The following is a 19,874-nucleotide window of genomic DNA, read 5'->3' as shown; positions in this document are numbered from 1 at the left end:
AAGGCGGTCTTGGCGCCCTGTTGCAACCTCTCAGAGGAATCAGGCTAGGTACTGGGATTACTGAATGTCTTTTGGGTAGAAGATGCTACTATCATTAATACTCTCACAGAGACTCAGAAAATCGAATACTGAATACCCAATTGTCTATGTTCAGATACTGTCTATGCACAGCACCAGCAGAGGGTGACGTATCTCCGAGGCCCATGCAGCCGGAGCCGATGTGCCCTGCTGATGACCCCGGGTAATTCTGCAGTCGCCTCGTGCAGTCCGCGATGTCTACCGTCAACGCCACATGGTTGTACATTGAAATAACATCCAATTTATCGCGTGTATTCTCCGATCACACTCGGGTATCCCTTGCCGCGTCTCTCCTCGAGGCTGTGAAGAGCGATGCGCATAACTTGCAAGCTGAGGCTGATCTTGTCCAGCCTTGTAAGGCCAAGACTGCTGCGATGTCATTGGGCGAGCAATCAGAAGGAGCCCGCTTTTGAGTGGGCCACCAAGCCACTAGACCCATTCAGGCCAAGACCGGGCAATTCCCAGAATGAAGGTTCGACAATTCCGAGCCGATTTTGGCCCGAACGCCCCAACTCTTTGGCTGCAGCCTGGCCCTACACAACGACACAATGGCACAGCGGTATGACTGCCCAACTGAAACAGACCGCGGACTGCGAATAAATGATATGTCTCATGAGAGAGTAAATGGAGATATATCTGGCTAAGCGAACAAGAAAAGGCAACTGCACGCGCAAAAGAACAGCAGACGTCACGCAAAAGGATAAGAATAGCAGACACAACCATTTCCCGACTCGTCCCAGGACCGCAGGACCCCTCGGGCCAGAGCCAAGTCGCAGAAGACCCGAGTGCGCTGCGGCAGACCAATAACTCGGTTCAGTCCCCCAAGGGCATCCCTTCCACCTGGTCGCCCAATGACCGCCAATTGTCAGCCTGCAGCTCCGAGTACTTGACACGCTCTTGACTCCAGTCCTGGTGCAGCCGGCTGATGTGGTATTGGCTCTGTTGGAAATACGTGAGTTCGTCGCGGATGCACTCCTTGATGAATACCCCGCGGGCATGCTGTTGTACAATGGACTCTTTGTCCTACACTCAGTCAGCCTTCTCGAACAATTGTTAAAAGGTGGTACAATACGAACCTTGAAGATCGACTCCTCTACCTTCTCGATTTCTCCCGGCTTGACCGTTCCCTGGGGTCGCGCTCGCAGGTCTTGGAGCTTTCGCTCATTGGTTTCGATTCGCTTCTCTAGTTGGGGAATGTTGTTGCGCGCGTATCGGTCCCGCCGGTCGAACATTTCCCGCACGCTTACGAGGTTGTCTCGTTGGTGTTTGAGATCTTCTAGCATGCCTTCCTCCCACGCTCGTGCCTCATCCTCCAGCAAACTCTGGCTAGCAGACAGGTGTCTGGCCGTGGCCTTGATGCCTTCGTTCAATAGAGCCACGTCGTTTGTATCGAAAGCGTATGTGTCTCTAGTCATCTCCGTAAGAGACTGCAAAGCGAGCGAGAAACGCAGATGATCCGCAGCGAGGCCTTCATTACGCTTCACTAACCGTTCAAGAAGCGTGCAGAGGTTGATGTATACTTCCGCCGATCGCTTGACACCGCTCCTGACTGTATCGAAAGTGTCTATAAGAGTGGAGGGTAGCGAATCCTCCAACTCGGGTGGCAGGACTCGACCCGCAAACTCATCTTGTACAGATATCGTTGCTTGCTTACGCCAGACCGAGAGTTCCTGCTCCAATGTCAGCGGCGTTTTTAACGAGGTGAAAGGAAACGCACCGTAGGAACCGTCAAAAACATAACCACGAGCTGCTCTTGACTGAGGACAGGATGAGAAACAAGAGAATTGGTGAATCGGACGAGGCCGCGCCGACGCTTTTCGAGAAACGAGGTTGAATCCGCTGAGAGGTGAGTGCCATTGACTTCAAAGTGTAAGTAAGCTTAATGGGAGAGCTTGTGACAAGCTGTGTTCAACTCACCTGAGATGCGCTTGGGCGGAAGAAGAGGAAGCTGACGGAATGGGTATCGTTTGTGAAGACAATCAAGAAGCCAGACAAAATCACTGTAGCGTCGAACAACTGTACTCCCTCTGCGTGCAGATTTAACCTCGTAATTGCGATGCTGGAACATGAACATTCCCTCCTTCTCTTGTAGTAGCGTCACGGTCACCACTTCCTTGACTTGAGTTGGAACCTGGCCCAAGTTCAGCGGGCGTCTACCGGAGTTCGATTCGCCGTGATCACTCCCTGAGCGGCCAAAGTCTGCTAGATTGGACCGCACTGGACCCCCAAGACCACCGCCAGCTGACGAATATGGGAACGATTCTCCCCATCCGGATTCGGCGCTGTTGGAGATGGGTGCTTCAGATCGGCCGTTGGCGTGATTGGAGGAACCGACCATGTTCTCTCCATCGCCAGTCTTGGACCAGGCATTCGTCGCGGATCGAACACTCCCAAAGCCGTTTAACGCGCCGTGCTCAGGTTCGTTCTGGGCATGAGCATGACCACGATGTAGCTGGGGACTTCCCCAAGGATCTGATTCTAGGCCGCCGAGGGATTCCCTTCTAGATGGGCGCGATTGAGCGGAGTTCGGTTCTTGCGGGGGAGCGGAGGGAGCAGGAGGAGTGGCTGGGCGGTCATGCGACGGGACAGACATGGCGGAATCTTGTTTTGCGCGCAATGCGTCCAAGTACGAGCTTCTCGGCACCGGTAACTCTGAAATCGGGTTAGTTTCAAGAATCCTTCATGCGAACAAAACAGGCGCTTCTTACTCCTACGCCGATCGTCTACCGTGTCAAAGGTAAGGTCTTCGCCTTCTTGCGCAAGCCCGATCAGAGCTAATAGAACATTGAACTCGCCGCGGCCCAGTCCGTTCGATCGACCCGTATCTCCAGAAAGAACAAGATTTAGAATCTTAGCCTGGTCTGTCGCCGACAGTCCACCGCCAGACAGTAGTTCTCGGACGGACGTTAAGCCAACGCCTGTGCCCGCCCGTTCCCCCGCACTCAGCACGAGATCGTACGCGTCGATGTAGCTTTCAGGAACATCGGAGTCTGGCAGTAATGTCTTGACCAGCTGCTCCTTTGACGTCCGCTTGCCGGTATTGCTATTCCACGGTGAACCTAGGCCGTCGTCATCAGCGAAGAGCGAGGAACCACCGAAGTTGTTGTTGCCGGCACCGAGTGAAGGCTCGTCGGCGAAAAGTGAGGACTTTGATCTCCGAGCTGAATCAGCTGCCGAGTCGTCTGGCGACGTTCCGAACAGGGACATAGGGATAGAGGACGAGCGATCGCACAGTGGAGGAGGGATGGGGAGGCGGACGGAGCTCGGTCGGAGCTGATAAGGTGACAGGGAGCAGGGCGATCGGCTTAGCTCGAGTGGTAATTGATAATATCTTCAAGAATCAAGAATTGAGTACAGCGCGCGATGAACGATAGCAAAAAGCAAAGAAAAATGGTAGACCTTGGGGAAGAGGACCTGCTTTCGCAGCGATGATAATGGAGGTGACGCGGTTTGAGGGGATGGATGATGTCGATTGTCGGAGTTGTTGCTCTGTGGCTGGCCGCGGAGCTAGTCTCCTCTTGGCCTTGGCCTAGGACTACTTGTACTTCCTCTATTTATAGAGAACTTTTACCAACAACCATGTTTACATTACCAACATACTCATCTTTAACCCTCTTTCCGCAGACCTCAACTGCCGATTACCATCGAGATGAGTACTTATATACATTCATCCACCTTGCGACCTTGCAGCTCACCGAGCATCTTCCGCATACCAAAACCCATGCACAAGTGCCCAGGCAAAGGCACTCACAGTGACCATGACCACATCCCAACTCACATTGCTGCAAGCCGGTTAATCATAGATGGTGCTCAGTAAGCGTCGAGCAATTTCATCATGAGGTAGCCCTGCGCCAATATCCTGTATCGCCTGATAAGTGAAATAAGCCTGCAGGGCAAGAGAAGTCGCCGCCACCCATTGGATCAAGACAACGTATCGCCGAGTGATGCGAGGTTCATGCGCTTTTTCTGTTTCGAGCGTCGGTGAGGAGGGTCCTGGCCCAGCAGACAGGGGATACATGAAGCCTTTCCCGTACGCGAAGATAGGCACGATGAGGGCGTCGAGGAGCGAGAGCGCAACAGGGACAACCTCGTACGTCAAAGGCGGATGCCAGGAACAGGCGACGTCTTTCTTATCAGGTCGTGAAGAGACAGTGACCGAAGCGAAGAAGAGGTTCACTAACAAAGAGACAGCGACCGCCTGAGTCAGAAGCATGTAAACCCAGACATGGGGAATGTGTTATCTCCTCTGTCGATAACTGTTAACGTTAGTATCTGAAATCGCATGACATTGCGCGACAGGATGCTATACATACCGGATATACAGTGATAATAACGGATAGACTCCACCAAACCAGGGCCTTGAAGTTGAGAAGGGTTTCGTAAAACTTCTGAGTAGCTGGCAGAAACGCTGCACAACCGCCAGTGTGCAAGACAATAGTAAGTTGGACCTACTCATCAGCAACACGATGCTTAGTAGCATACAATTCATCCTCTTCTTTGCCCAGCCCGCCCTAGCCCACCCTTCTCCTCCATGGTAAACCACATCCAGATCGAAACAACAACACAGCCACCCAACGACAATGTAAACTGCGCAGCCATCAACGCACCTCTCCAGCGTGCACTTTTCCCATAATATCAGCAAACCACACCAAGAAGAAACACAACAATCGGCAGGTCAAGCAGGACCAAGGGCGACCAGGAAATCGCTAAATCTCGTCTAGTGACTTTCTCTAGCCCTTCAAATCGGAATATTAACACGATTGCCACGACTGCTGAGATAACCGCAGCAATCGACGCGCTACAAAGGAGTCCTTCAGCAGTCCGGATCAAAGATGAGCGTGCGGGGTGGAACTCTTCGAATGTCAATGCGGCGAGAGCGAGGCCACTGACGAGAGCGGCGAGGATGACAAACTTGGCGTAGAATCGGCGGAGGCGTTGGAAAACAAGTAGTGCCCGGATATCGAGCTGCTTTCCCCATTAGAAGGACGACATGCGATTTGAGATAAACAGTGTCAAGGTAGTAAGGGCACGTGATGCAGCACACAACCCAAAGCCTGATGCCCGCAACGATCGTGAATGGAAACCGTTTATCTGAAGGTATTTGATGTTATCAAAATGGACAATAAAGATTGAAGATTCAGCGCCCTTGTTGACGAACTTGTCCGAAAAAAAAGAGGAGAAGGCGATTCCCAGACTAGCCGGTGACAACGTACATGGCGGCGCTTAGCTCGGCCAGTATCAGGCCTCACCAAGACAGGAGTGGACGCCAAGGAACAGAGGGAGCGTACGCAAATTTAGCAACCAATGAGAATAATGAGTCCTGAATCAAAGTGCGTCAGGTCCTTCCACTTACAGAGTACAGTTTCCATCGTCGATCGCCCCGAGGGGCTTGGAGTACCGAACCCGCTCCCACAAGACGCTACACTTCGACAGTAGTATTAAGGAAACTTAAGGTTCGTCCCGCATGCGCACCTGCGAAGAAATCAGATGGTACTAAGCTTTCATTATTGTTGGCGCGGATATACTATGTCCGCATCGAGACGATACGACAGAAATAGGACAGGAGATGTCTTGTATTTATACCTCATCTGATTGTCCTCGATACAGGCGATTATCTATAACGGTTTCTTTAGCTTGTCATTAATACTTTGAAATCTTCTAAGTCCACTTAATATAATATATAAATCAATCGCTTGCGCTCGCTGAACCCATCTCGCTGCCTTCTCGAGCCTGCTCCCGCGCCACGGGCACCGGCACTGTGCAATAGCCGTTCTGTACCAGCAGATCTTGCCATTGTACCTTGCCCGTGGCTAAAACTCGATGAACGTTCACAGCCGGCGAGAACCATCTCTCCTTTCGCGTGTCCGCCTTGTTGCCTCCCTCCAAGGCTGCTCGGCTAGCGCGTGTGGTTCGCGCGCGCTTTGCGTCTCTTTCGTTGCCTGAAAGAACGCAGCTGAGCTCACGTCGGTATTGTTCGAGGCGTAGATCGAACGCCACGATTGCCCGGATGTAGGGTGATACATCTTCGGCAATTGATTGTTGCCCATGTTCAAACAGGAGCTCTGCGCCCGCATTGAGCGGGGGAGCCCCACAGTCGGGCTTCATGGCTGGTGCCAGCGCCTCGAGAAGCTCCCTTTCCTGGGTATAAGCTGCTTTAGGTTTCGAGAGAGTTTTTAGGATCCCTATTGGCAGCATTTCCCTCGACTGCTCTTCGGGAATTGGTCGGAATGTTTTCCCGAGGAGGGCCTGAAAGACAGTTGCAACTTCCAGGGTCAACTTTGTATAATCATGAACAGGGTCAGAATGCAGCAGCCGGTAGCCTTCGATATAGTTCAGCCTTTGCTTTTCGGACATTTCAGGTGTAGATGTGTCGATTGCGTCCTGCAAACGTTAGTACTGTAGACAAGACAGCTGGGAAGCATTCGAACATACCTCTCGTGCATCCAGAGAGCAAGAAGCCGCCAAAACGTCGAGAGCACTTCTGGACTCCATATATTCGGATTGACGGCGTAAAGTTTCTAGCCGCTCGAGATTAGATGCATTTGAATCCAAATCTGACGAGGTGTGCCGTGAATCCTCTATGCTGTCAGCCTCTTGCAAACTCAACTGCCACCAGTGCAGGGTTTCCTCCCGTATCTCAGTCTCGGTTGCTAAGCCAGGCGTGATAAAAACGTCGCGGCTAAACCATCCCATGTAATCATCGTATGTCCCTTCGCTTAGTACCCGCAGCTTGTCCCCATTAGAGTCAAGATCTACACCTTGCGGCCATCGATCAATAAGCCAATCAAGACCAGCTTTCTCACTCCCAACGGCCATCTGACACCAGTAATTCAACTCCATGACGGACCTCCGAAGGTCACTCCCGGTGCTTAGATAGAGCTTCTCAACTGCACTTCGTTCGAGTATGTGGCCTTCATTCGCAGCGATGAGGAGAAGGTAGTCGACTGCCAATTCTTGTGACTGAGCCCTTAACCGGAGTATAGCGTGGAATGATATGTCGTCAAGGGGAATGAGGCTCTCGTCGTTGCAGGTAATCACAATTGGCCGTTTCGACTGGTTGATAAGGGTAAGAACTCCGGACCAAAATTGTTTGTCCTCCTCGAAGAGGATGTCGGCTTCTTCAAGAAGAATCAAGGACTGTTTCTGACTGCGGGTTTGCTTCATGGTAGCGTCAACTGGGAGTGCTTTTGCTATCGGCTTGTCGGGCTTTCTAGCTGTCGAAGTAGATTTGAAGAACCCTACCAGTTTGTTTTGCTTCGCATCTTCCACCTCACCAGCCTGCGGATCGGGGTTTTCACTTTCGTGCAAGTTGTGGACAAGGTGATTTTGCGTCATGTCACCAATCCGATCTAGTATATCTTTTGCACTACGGCGCTGACCTGGATTGATCTCGAAGACCTCAAAATCCATCTCCTTCGCCACAGCATAGACCGATGCTGTTTTGCCGCACCCTGAGGGTCCGCTCAGGAGGATCGCGTTCGTCATTCGGCCTCGTTCATTAGATCTCAAATTGAAAGTGAGATCCCCCGTTCGGATCACTGTTCGCTTATTCGAGACCGTCACATCGCCCGCCAATTCATCCTCAGAGCCTGAAATTTCTCCCATTTCATTGGCTTCATCCTCGCTGGAGACAATGAAGCCATCTAGTTTTTCTGACTTCTTTCGTCTCTTGCGCTTCTTTTCCTCTTTCCGCTTCGCCTTCTCACTATCTTTCGACGAGTTGCCTATTTCAACGCTGGAAACAATCAAATGCTTCAGCCAGTCACGGAGCATAAGTGCCTCTTTAGTTGCGCAAAGAACCTCCTGCGCTGAGCTGGGCGCGTATTTCTGTGTCCAAGCCTGAGTCTCATACCCTCCACGGTCGAAAGGAGTTGTTGAGTCAGTAAGAGAATCAAATAGCTTTGCAACTGCTGGATGAGATACGCCCTTGGACGAGACTACATCCGCATCAGAGCCCGCACGCAACCTTGTGAGTCGATTCGCGATTGTTGTCTGTAGAGCTCGTCCACTCATGACTCGCTTAGACGGTTCTCTCAAAGCCGAACGATCGTCCCGCGAATTTCCGAGAAGGGCAAGCACGTTTTCATCATCGTTGACTTTGATAGCAGGAGTCTTTGATTTCTTGCGGTCTGCTTCGATGAAACCAATCTCGTCATTTTCTGAACCGACCTCATCGTCAAAATCCCGCACATGAGTAAACCCATGCGGGGGCCAAAGTGAGTGCACAGGTTCTGGAACCTTGGCGAACGAATGCTTAAAGGATGTGAATGGTCTCGGCGTTGACGGTGGATGAGGCGCGTCGCTTCTATTTGTCGGTCTATCTTCGGATGAGGTTGAGAAGGGTTCTTGATCAGGTGGGTGAGAAATTGGAGCATCGGGTTTAGGAGCAGTTTTCTTCGAGAAGAATGGATGGGTAGCTTTTGCTGGCTGACTTAAAGTTGGCTTTGGAGGGGCAGGGGTCGGAGGTTCGGCACGGTTTGGGATAATATACTTCTTTCTTCCGCAGAGGATTTCATCGATCTGTTGCCCGAGACGTTCTGATGACCCTTTGTTATCGGTATACTTGATGATCACCAGTTTTCTCTCGGCCTCATTGTTATGTTGTTGAGCTGCCTTCCCTCGCTTGCTGCCCTTCTTTTTCGACTTATCGGCAAACTTGTCGGCAACAGGAGAACTGAGAAGCTTCCCATTCGCATTGAGTTTGATAACTTTCTGCTTCTTCTCTCCAGATTCTCCAAAGGTGGAATTTTCATTATCAACCAGTGGTTGTGGTGTTTTGTTCTCCTGCGTTGGTGAATGCACCTCGACTGAAACTACAGTTCCTGGTGTCTGCGTAGGTGTGAGGATAGGCTCACTTTGAGCCGGGCTTTTGCAGTCATTATGTGTTGAGTCACCGTTGTTCGTTATTGTGCCATCTCCAAAAGCATCTTCCGTGGTCCGGGTTGTCTTGCGTCGCTTTCTTCGATCCGAATTCGGGTCGTGGTCGAGTGCGGCGACGGAGGGCTGCGGAGTAGATGAGCCATTGGATTCAAGCGCGGTGGGACGAAGGAAGGCATCGTTGACGGGCTCGGATGGCAGAGTTGGGACTCCGAAGTCTGCATTGATGAGTATTCCATGATGACTGGGTAAAACTGTATGAAAGAAATCAAGACCTTTTCTAAAGAACGCATGTATACCGCGTTGTTCTCCTGATCCCATGGCCATTGGTTAAGAGCCCACAAAGGAGCAGACACCCATTGCTTGCGGTATATAATAATAGGAGGAAGAATTAATCGTCAAGCGGTCTTGGGTACGTATCGAGCCGGGAGGCCAGGTCTGCTGTCCGTTGGAAACTCGAGATGGGCTTAATTGAGACACGAAAGTCGACGCGAGAAGCGCGTAGGAGTGCCAAGCTCCACTTTGCCGTAGCTATGCACACATACACTATTCCCGATACGGTCTAGTATACACTAGACCAATTTGGGTTGACGCCGGGCGGAACATCATATTGCCGGAAATTTTTCGAGATGCGGCCCAGAATGGTTTTCTTCAGCACCGCGAGTGCAGTCGCCCGCTCGCAGTTTCTCCATTAAGCTTGCTTACAATGGACTTGCAGCCTCCGTCTGTGCTGGCGCAATTGCCGCGCCCTCTCCACGCTTCGACGGGCAAGACTCACATCAGTGAGGTTTATAGCCTCGCTAACGCGAGGAAGCGCAAGAGATATGAAGTTGCTGTTGCTGTTGACGGGGAGGCTGTCAATCTTTACAATGTATGTCACATTTCTGGTTGTCGCTGGTCATCAAGTACTAATCCAATAGATCCAAAACCCCAAACTGGTAACCTCGTACGCCGTTCCTCCGCAATCCTCGTTCTCTTGTCCGCCATGCTCGTTGCGAAGGAAGCTCCCCAATGGCTCGGGGGTGAAGAGACAAACATTTGCTGCCCTGAAAAACGAGATCAAGGCTTTCACCGAAGAAAGTGCTGCCAGCGCCCCCGTTATTTCTTCCTCGACCTTCGCCGTGAACGACTCGACTAGCCCGACCATTTTCGTGGGTATATTGCCGGGTCCAGACACTGATGAAGAGGACAAGGATCCATTCGACGTACTAGCTATTCATCATGATGGACGTGTCCGGCGGCTGTCGCCCAATCTCGGTACTCAGCGATGGAGCATTCAGCACAGCGAAGTTGCCAAGGCGTCAGACCACGAAATCCACGGTTGCTTCCTACTGGAATTTGACGAGGCCAAGAAGTCATTGTTCAAACGACGCCCGGATCTTGCTACTCTTGCTATTGGGGACTTTGCGGTTACAGGAGGCGGTGATCCGTCAATATTGCTGCTGGTTTCGTATCCCAGCACCGAGCAGATCAATCTGAATGAGGTCAGGATACAAGTGTTCTCGATACCGGGTGAAGTTTCAAGCCGAAGTGTCGACGAAAGTCAGCAGATGAGACATCTTTTGACCGCCACTCTTCCCGACATCGAGGGAAGCTGGATTAACCGCGAGCGTCTGGACTGGCAGTTTCACTCCGGTTCTGCAGGCCTGAACTTATCTTTTGACAGAGGATTCATCAACTTCGACCTCTCCCAGTACACGCCCGCTATCATCTCGAAGTTCGTCCTAGACGATGAAGACTTCTCGTCCGTCATGCGTGTTACTCCTCAATCTGTAATTGGCGCCGGGAAGTCCATGATTGCACTTTACGACACACGGTATAAGTCCATTCAGCGCAGCATCGTGACCAATGACCTTCCGTCAGCCGCAACCAACAAGGCACGCACCACGTTCATTAGTTACTTTGCAAAGCTCGACCTTGTGATTGCGACGAAGGGCAACTCGCTGCTAGCGTTCGATCTCGGCTCATCGCAAAATGTTTCCGCCGCACCAGGGAAACGATCTCGGGACGGCCTTCTAATTGACGCTATCGGCCGCGGCATTGGATCTGCGTCACAGTGGGAAGGGGTCTCGAGAAAGCACCGATCTAATGACAAGACTGCTCTTGGCCTCACTTCGTCTGAGGACATTGAGAAGTGGAATAATTCCTCGCGGGAATTGCGCGAATGTGCGCATAACAAGGATTCCGCGGGATTTGATCGTGCTGTTCAGGCTTATTTCGGCGTTGGGGATTCTCACGCTCTACCACTGCCAGGACAATATGTCAACCTGGAAATTGTCCTTTTCTTACTGTCCCTCATCTTCTCGGTGGAAGGTGACCTCGCCAACTCTGACAAACTCTCTGCGTCGTCTTCCATCAAGGTCACTGTTGCCTTCTGGCCTCAACGAACATGCGAATGGCTCATTCGCCTGGGATATATGTTTCCTGGAAACGTGGAAGGCGCCTTACGCCGTGCGTATAAGCCTCGGATCCTTCCTACACTCCCCGTTGGCACCTTCGCCCAGGCCATGCAAGACTCCGACCCTTCCCTCCGCCGCTTGATCACTGTCCTTCAAGGGCCCGCTGCCCTCAGCGCCGACGAACTTGCCCACGCGCTGAAGCTTTTCTTAAATTTGGCGCGCTCAAGTACGATCGCAATTGAAAACGACGAATCGCAAAAAGCGTTAACAAATGGCGAAGATACAACCTCAAACGAAGTCTCAAAAATGGAGTCTGAATCCAATAATGCTTCAATCCTCCAAACAACATTCACAGGCCTAAACACCACCCTCCTCAAACTTCACGTCCATTCTCATCCCACAACAACATCTTCTCTCCGCGCCACCCTCACCCGAACCGACCTCATCACCACAATCCACCACCTCCGCCTCTCCCTCGCAACCGGCGGCCACACAACCCGCTTCACCGAAACCCCGCCAACCCCCATAAGCCCACACCTCACCTCCCCAGCTCTCTCGCTACCGGTAATAGCCGATCTTCTCAACGCCGCCGTCGACGCGATCGGACCATCCGGCTGGGTCTCCATCAACCCCGGCGACTACAACACCCTCTCCGAATCTGAAGCAGGCGGTCTCCGCGACATCGCCCTCATCGCAGAGATGAAGTCCGAAATCGCAGCCGCCCTGGCAGGCGTCGAAGAATCCACCCTCCTCTCCGGTATCCTCCGCGAATACCTCCGGTACGCAAAGAGCGTCGACTCAAACACAACCCACACGCACCTCACAACCTCAACGGACGACAGCAACCACCCGTCAACATCAACATCCGTCCGCCACGAGAAGCTCAACGGCGCGGACCTCCATGTCTTCGGCGCCAACGATGAAGACGGCGATGGTGCTGACGGCGACGCGTCATGCAAACTCCTCCCGCTGTCACTTAAGGCTGCCAAGGACGTTAGCCGGACCAAGGTCCTCAAGGGGTCTGGGAAGGTCGTACAGCGGAGTAAGCGTGAGATTGGTTATCTGCGGAGGAAGGCCGTTGGTAAGTATACGTTTGAGCGGCTGGTTGTGTAATGAATGTATTATCCGCGCGACACCAACGGCTATTACTTACTGTATCTACAATATTATATGCTTTCGGTATAAAAAGTAAATGGATATCCGGAAGGAGTTTCTCGTCTATATTATGCATTCCCATGGCTCTCATGCCTTGTACTTAGTAAGATGACTTGTTCTAGGTTCTTCCCGTTTATCGACGCCCAACATATATATCTGTATAAAAGCCCTCATCTGTCCTAACACTTGCCCGCATAGATACAAAATTCTACCTACTATTTAGCCAAACTTCCAATATATAGACTTGCCTGCCGCTATCAGCGCTCCATCTAGAAGCACGGGATTCAGTTGACTAGCCGGGTGCCGGTCGCTCCTTATCAGCGGAGAGTCACGACCCAACGGGAGGCGGAATAAGCAGGAGCGGAGCGGACATCAAATAGGGCAGGTACGAAGGGACAGGGGCAGGGTACCGTGGCTATTGGTCGTCGCTCCTTCCTTGTTTATATGAACAGTAGTGCCCGGTATCTAGCATCTACTGCCAGTATCAGAGGCAGGTATTTCAGCCCCGAGGGCTCTCGCAATTAGGGCTCAAAAGAATATTCGGATACTGTCTAGAGATCGGAATTTAGTTGCGCCTACTTGGACAATAAAAGGTAGCGGAACCATTTGTCATTCACTCAATATGTACAAGGTGTGTATCGGTGTCTATGCATATGGATATGGAATATATCGATGGGCCGTCTCTGGTATATCTTATCGCATGCGCCGCAGCGCATTGCACCCACAGGCGCATCTCAGTTCAGACATCATGCATGCATCATGGTCATTGAGAATTCCAACCCTTCTCGCTGCGCCAGGCAAGGGATGCTCGAAATGCGTCAGACGTATCCCACCTATGCGTTCCATATAAAAGCAGATTTTAATACATGCGGCGTAAACAAGAGCAGCGTAATCGTGAGATGAGTCTTCAATCGTAATGCACAAGGAAACAGATAAGTGCAATGGAGATAGAAGCTAGTAGAAATCGAACAAAAACAAAAGACAGATCGAAGAGGAAGACTCAAAAACAAAGTCGTGAAGAAACATCATCATTCGGGGGGAGAAAATCATGTCATGGCGGGTTATCAATTCAAATCAAGCAACACCAGTGTATAGCAGTACAACTCAATCTCGTAAATATAACACGTTCAGACTCTGAAGCAAATGGGAATGAAATGAGACCAAATGTCAGTTGCAACTCCAAGAAATGTCGTGCAGAAAGTAGTATCATGGAGAATGGCTAGCGAATTGTCGTAGAACGTTGTGGCGAAGACCTAGTCGCTGCAAGAAATTTGCAAGGGCTTCGATCAAACTTTATACCTTGAGGGAATCGAAGGTAAAAGCGATTGTGCGAAGAGTCTCATTGCAGGAAGAGACAGAAAGCGCTGGTGAGTTTTGCACATTGTAAGCGCAAGACGCCGCAGTGAACCAGCGTTGCAGCGTGACACCAGGGCCTTGAGACGGTATGCTGCGGTTTTAGGAAACGGATACAGTGGCTCAATGAGTGGTCCCAATGGTCGAATGCTCCGCGCGTTCTTTCAATCGCATAGCTTGTGATTCCAGAGACCGGGCCATAAGTTTCATCACTGAATTAGTTAGTGGTTGTTGAAAAAATCGAGGACGATGATTAGCTTACCCGGCCATACGGAAGCCCTATCGAGCAGACTAGCTGTGGCAAGTAGTATCTGACAACCATAACCCCCCTCAGTACTGCCTGGCTGCCGCTGCAAACCGACCGAACCGCCGAGAATATCTCTTTGCATCTTGTGCTCAATGCTCGCAAGAATATCCCTAGTCTTCTCTAGAAGCTTACAGTCCTCATCCTCAAGAAGCATGCTTTCAGCAGCTTGTGCAAAATCAATGTTGTCCCGACCTAAGATTCCTAGGTACGGCCCGACACGTTCCTGGACTGTTGTGACCCATTCGGCGAGAACTTCAGCGCAGTCGAATGTGCACATGGCGCTTTGCAGCGGCAATTCTCGACAGGTGAAGTCGGCAAAGGTATTGCCAAGCTGATCAGACATGGCGAAAGAGTCCGCCGCGTAGCATGCTGCCCTGCGCAGGAGTTTTTCGCGGTTTGTTTGCCCAGGCCGGTAGACGCCTAGTAGGGTTTGTGATCGTCCTTGCGTCGGTGATTGGGAGATTGCAAGGTTCCCAACGCCGAGATCCGCTATCGAGCCACGTCGGAGATTCATCTGATTCGCGTCATTCGTGATCGAAGGGTCCAAGACATCCGGTGGAACCCCGTCTACGGCATTATCCAAATCTGTCCCACGAGCCAGTTCATCGGCCATGGCGTTCCAGTCCCGCTGCCAAAATGCTTCCTTGCAACGTCCAAGGTCGATATAGAGACGAACATAGGCGAGGTCTAGCAACGGAATGCTATCTGCAGAGAGGGGACCCGCTCCATAGGGATTGGGTCGCTCCAAGCTGTGCGAGGGGTTCGTAGTCCAGGCAGTCTGCCATGCTCGCAAGGCGGGCTCAATATGGGCTCGCATAGAATCTGTTTCCCTTGTTGTCCACTGGCGACCCATGTGACGCTGCCGAGTCTCCCAAATGTAGTTGTGAATGGCATATATAAGCACAAAGCAACCAAAAGAACTCGGTCTCAGATCACTGCTGCTGGGGTCATCGGATGCAACACCAGGATCCTGCGCTCGCCGACCCGCAGTTAATAAACTAGTTAGTGCAGAAGAGAAAGCAACGTTCTTCTTCGAAGCGAGATGACCACCCATTTTCCTCCAGGCTTGAGGAGATTCGGCTGCCCAAAGGTCTTCTTCACAAGGCAGGTCTAAGCGAATCTCCGAGTTGGTCAATGCGGGCGCATGATTGTAGGCCGAGACCAGTAAGCAAGAAGCGGCAAAAATGGCAAATAATGTTCGTTTCCGTTCCTCGACAATCTTCCAGTCTAGCCAGTCTTTCTTCTCCTTAGGCAGACCGAAGGATCCCCAGGTGTCTAAGCTTGGGTCCAGTTCCTGCTCGTCACTCCCACCCGCCAGACCGGCGTTCAGGTGGTCTTGTGGAAGGTCTCTCGCATCGACATGGCGTGTCAAGTCAGCCGCTCGTGCAAGGCTAACTAACGCCGCGCAGTGAGTGCTTGCGATATCAGCAGAGGTCTTATCGCCACACGTATGCCCATAAATAACGTTGAGTAGCATTGCCTGAACGAGCCAGAGCGGAGTATTGTGCACGGAATTATCCCGTGCGTTGGCAGACTGAGACACAGCGGTTGACATGTCGGCTTTCCGACGTTCCTCGAGATACAATTGAATCATTTTTTTTGATGCTTCAAACAGATCCTTGGACGCAGCTGTGTCAAATTCGTACAGAGCGCCAATGGCTGCCATGGAGAGGATCAGACAGCCTCCGCCACCGACGACGCCACTGGAACTGAGATTGAGATGGCCGCTTGGTGTGCGCAAATTATTCGTGTATTCGGGAGCCTGGAAATTGAGACTAGGGATATGCAGAAAGGGCAGATGAGGATGGAAATAGGTGATGTAGGCGGAAATGAAGCGCTGCATGTCTGCGGTGCTAGGTAATTGACTGGTGGAGTTGAGGCTGGAGGAAGAGCGGGAGTAAAGGTCGCGATATTGAATCATTCCGGTTGCTGGCTGAGAGTACTTGCGATGACTAAAACTTGAGGGCTGCGCCATACTGGCTAATAAAGCCTGTCGTGTGGAGTCTGTAAAGGTATCGGTTGAGGCTGGGGCATGGTGAGTTCGTAGGGCACTATTCGCGAAAGGTAGGTTGAGAGGATTAGGAGATTCTCCGCGTGTTGCCATAGAGGATGAAAACATACTGCTTTGCGAATGTGCTCCTAGCATGGGCTGGCCCACCGAAGTCATGGACGGGGGAGTGGCGTAGGCCTCAGCAAAAGGGTTTTGAGCCATTAGAGATTTGGGAGAAACCGTTTCAGGTGGAATGCCTAATTCAAAGGTAGTTGATGTAAAATCGGCGAACTGGTTTGCAGACGTCGCTGGATGGGGTGGAAATTGATTCTGCCAGCTCACAGACGGCATTGAGAACGCGTTCGATCCATCCATCATGGGCTCGCTGATTCCACTTTGGCTACCCGTACTCATGGCTGACGGTGAAGACTCGTCGATCGCAGACTCATGATTCTTACCCATTGGCAGGGACGGGTCGAACCTTTGCATCCAATCGAACTGGAAATCGTCCTCCATGATGGAATCGTTTGTGTGAGTCATGTGGTGGGTACCATATGGAGAAGAAGGAACGTCGTTCCCATAGGTTTGCGGAGATCCTCCAAAATGGAGCTGAGCAGGATTGATGGTGCTGCCATGACCTATATAATCCGGAATATTGAAGTCGAAGCTGCCATACACGGGTGCCGTACGTAGACCTCCCGAGATGTCCATAGGTAGCCCGTTCGTCTCAATTTTTGGCAGCCCATTGACAGAAGGCTGGTGAGCAGAAGAATAGCCCCGGTAATCGATACTTGAACCCACAGAAGAGCCCAGGCTGGGATGGTAGGCATGGCCAGAATGACCAGCTGGGTGTCCTGGGGCCGTGTTGTTTCCGAGCCCAATCGCAGCCCCGTCGATATGGCTGATTGTGTTGGCTCGGGGACGCATATTACTAGAGTTGCTGACTATGGAGTTCTTGCGGACTCGGTTGGCTGCCGGACCAGCAGCCCCCGTGCTCTCGCGCCGAGCATTTCTAGGTCGCGAAGACGGAGTTGTCGTCATATGAAGCTTTTGTTGATGTCTGAGAAGGAGATCGCGGCGAGCGAAGCAGCGGGCACAATCGGGGCACTCGAAGGGCTTTTCCTTGGTATGTGAACGCTCATGACGCTTGAGATGTTCCAGTCGAGCGAAGGTCCGACCGCAGGTTGTACAGCCGTGGGGTTTTGGCTTGTCGGTCTTGGAAGGAGGAATGTTGGCCGGATTCGCGTTTGAGACTTTCTTCGCGCTGTCCTTGGATGCTGATGACTATTAGAATATAGATCACACGAGCGTTAATCATGAGACACGCACCATTGGCATCCCCAGGGATCTCCGAAATACTGGAGAGATCCTCCAGTTTGGGGCTTGTGCCCAGGCTTTGTTCCACCATCGGGCCTATTAACATGCTATCGCTGCGTATATGTAGCGAAAGACGAACCAGCTCGTGGGCTGGTCGAGGCTGGCTAAGAATACAAAGGGCCGCAGTTTCTTGATCGACAATAACCGCACCGACGTGATAAACGGAGATATGAATGAATGCAACTGCGATATCAGGGCACCATTGACGACTATTCCGCTGCCTAATAGATCACTGATCAGGGTTAGCCTGGATGTCTAGACTGGTCGAGGCGGAAGCGATCGGATCGAGGACATCATCGCCACGATGAGATGGAAGCTTAAGCAGTGGGTCAGGGAACAGGAAGGAGCTGGGATAGCGGGGAAAGCGAGGCACTGACAGCGAGAAGCGGAAGGTGAGGAATGTGGGAATGAAGCTCCTTACAGCTAGAGGTAAGAATAACCTTTCACCGATCGCAAGGTGCGACGCAGTCGGGTGAAATAAAGCAGTCGATGGTGGGATGTGGCGAAGTGTTCCTGAGGTCGAACTCCCAACCTCGGAGTAGTCAGCAGGGGGTTTCAAGGTTCCAGGATCCAGGACCCAGGGGAAAGGCCGTGGATAGGTGCACCAACTGACTGTTTCAACCAAGGGGAGCCAGAGAAGTGATGCGCTGGTTCTCTGCAACAATTGGGAGCAGCTTTGACAGGTTGAAGTTGGGGGAAAGTCAAGCAAACATCGGGTTGGTTGACAACTGGATAACGGAGAGATAGCCGGGACAAAGAGATATCGATAGGGGCGAATTGAGTTCAATTGTTGAGGTCAAGGGTCTTCCGATAAGGAAAGCAAGCAAAGAAGAAGAAAGAGCAGCTCCGGACAAGGGTGGGAGAAGGAGGACGAGGAGCAGGCCTGGAGGGGAGAGAAGAGAGAGAGGAAGGGAAGTTCTTTGAGAGCAGCAGTTGGATGATTGAGATTCCCTGTCAGTGGCAGTTACAGCAATGGAGATACCGCGAGCTGCACGTTACGTCCGTATTGAGCGTCTTACCCCGATGACTGTCGCGGGATTAAACCACGAAGCTACTGGCCAATAATAGCACTAAATGTGGGCCGATGAGCACAAAGCATGGGCCACGACTGGGTCAGAGCCAAGCACCCGCTCCACGGCGCAGTCACGGGGGAGCTGCGCTTGGGTCTGTGCCACCGTCTCACCCAATCACCACCGCCGTCTGAACTCAATCCAGGCCGAGAGGATTTTGGACTGCCACGCACCAAGGCTGCTATACCCACGGGGCATGAGAGAAGGCAGACTACCATCAACTCCAGAGAGTACTCATTGCTTTGTACTTAAGGCCCACGAGCTATACAGAGGATGACATTACTGAGTAAACAAGAAATGACAGGAGCTGAGACACTCCAAACCTTTTGAGTATCAGCTTGACGCGAGGCGCATTCCTCATATTCTGAGTGCAGCGGGAAACGCGGAATGCACCCGTTCTCTGACCCAAGCCAATTTGCGACAAGGAGTCTCTCGATGTACCTACCTGAACAAGGGGAAGGGACTGACCTGACATAACTGTTGCCGCTGTGTTTTCCCACTGCCAGCCATTACTGCTCTGTACAAAGCGCCTTCCTCTTACGATCTTGGTCGTGGCTGCTGGACGACCGTTTGCAGAGGAAGGATGACGGAGGTGACCCCAGAATGGCGGGCAACGCCGTTCCTGAGGCGACATCAGCGAGCCTATCAAGATGAGCAAGTCGGCTAAAAAAGGAGCAGCAGCTTCGGGTGCAAAGGCCGCAGTGTGGGGACTCTGGGGAGAGCAAGCGCAACCACGGGCGTTCATGTGTGGGGGATCCTCACGACCCAGCTGGGCCTTGCCAATCAACCCTGCGCTGAATCAAAAGAGTCCCTGGCTGAGTCTGCGCTCGAGGTTCTGGAAACAAGCCACCCATTCCACGTTGCAGAGCTAGCCTCTGGGCGACTGGGACTGCTTGGGAACAATGCGCTCATCCTCTGCCATGTTCTCTGCACCGGATGTGAGTCCTCCGCGGCAACTCATGTGCTGGCAGCCTTGATGCCTTTGTGCCTTAATGCTTGGTCGCCTGGTCGCCTGGTCGCCTTCCGACTCGAATCTCAAAGCAGCAACTCGGGAGCACCAAAAATATATCTTCACCCCGCACAATTCAAGCTCCAGAGAGTTTCATCCAAGGCTTCTTCAGCAGCGTCCATCCCCGTCCAACCGTTGCTATTGACAACCAGGCGGTTGGTCGACTCAACGATTCTCTGCGCCATCCCACGCCATGACGTCTTTTCATCGTTGTCGGAACAAACTCCGACCACCAACTCAGTCCACTGCCCACATTCGG

At 52.0% G+C, this 19,874-nt stretch overlaps 3 protein-coding genes across 3 annotated transcripts; 1 reads left to right on the top strand and 2 right to left on the bottom strand.

The window, feature by feature from the left end:
• Positions 1-891: 891 nt before the first annotated feature.
• On the bottom strand, positions 892-9,276 carry mvp1 (sorting nexin Mvp1; the record flags this gene model as incomplete). The annotated part of the gene is made up of 11 exons (XM_073759811.1): positions 892-1,101; positions 1,155-1,748; positions 1,796-1,938; positions 1,996-2,730; positions 2,787-3,351; positions 4,619-4,699; positions 5,830-6,459; positions 6,511-8,799; positions 8,839-8,900; positions 8,934-9,173; positions 9,231-9,276. The coding sequence occupies 11 exons, from the start codon at positions 9,274-9,276 to the stop codon at positions 892-894; spliced, it is 5,595 nt and encodes a 1,864-aa protein (XP_073618728.1).
• A 354-nt stretch (positions 9,277-9,630) lies between these two features.
• On the top strand, positions 9,631-12,622 carry BDV17DRAFT_255572 (uncharacterized protein). The gene is made up of 2 exons (XM_073756946.1): positions 9,631-9,826; positions 9,876-12,622. The coding sequence occupies exons 1-2, from the start codon at positions 9,662-9,664 to the stop codon at positions 12,465-12,467; spliced, it is 2,757 nt and encodes a 918-aa protein (XP_073618727.1). The 5' UTR covers positions 9,631-9,661; the 3' UTR covers positions 12,468-12,622.
• Positions 12,623-13,858: 1,236 nt separating this feature from the next.
• Positions 13,859-17,973, bottom strand: amdX (putative C2H2 transcription factor (AmdX)). Its single transcript, XM_073755730.1, has 3 exons — positions 17,489-17,973; positions 14,125-17,436; positions 13,859-14,074 (listed from the first exon to the last, which is right to left on the bottom strand). The coding sequence occupies exons 1-3, from the start codon at positions 17,580-17,582 to the stop codon at positions 13,986-13,988; spliced, it is 3,495 nt and encodes a 1,164-aa protein (XP_073618726.1). The 5' UTR covers positions 17,583-17,973; the 3' UTR covers positions 13,859-13,985.
• Positions 17,974-19,874: the final 1,901 nt, after the last annotated feature.

Source organism: Aspergillus undulatus, assembly GCF_047715775.1.
Source record: "Aspergillus undulatus strain CBS 261.88 unplaced genomic scaffold BDV17scaffold_8, whole genome shotgun sequence".
NCBI classification, from domain to species: Eukaryota; Fungi; Ascomycota; class Eurotiomycetes; order Eurotiales; family Aspergillaceae; genus Aspergillus; species Aspergillus undulatus.
The sequence above is the reverse complement of the archived record's forward strand: the minus strand, read 5'-3'. Positions and strand labels throughout refer to the sequence as shown.

Coding starts and splice junctions, on each gene's coding strand:
- BDV17DRAFT_255572 (XM_073756946.1), top strand. CDS start 9,662: ATGGACTTGCAGCCTCCGTCTGTGCTGGCGCAATTGCCGCGCCCTCTC. Junction 9,827..9,875: donor AGGCTGTCAATCTTTACAAT/GTATGTCACATT, acceptor CTAATCCAATAG/ATCCAAAACCCCAAACTGGT.
- amdX (XM_073755730.1), bottom strand. CDS start 17,582: ATGTTAATAGGCCCGATGGTGGAACAAAGCCTGGGCACAAGCCCCAAA. Junction 17,437..17,488: donor GATCCCTGGGGATGCCAATG/GTGCGTGTCTCA, acceptor AATAGTCATCAG/CATCCAAGGACAGCGCGAAG. Junction 14,075..14,124: donor TAGGGCTTCCGTATGGCCGG/GTAAGCTAATCA, acceptor TAACTAATTCAG/TGATGAAACTTATGGCCCGG.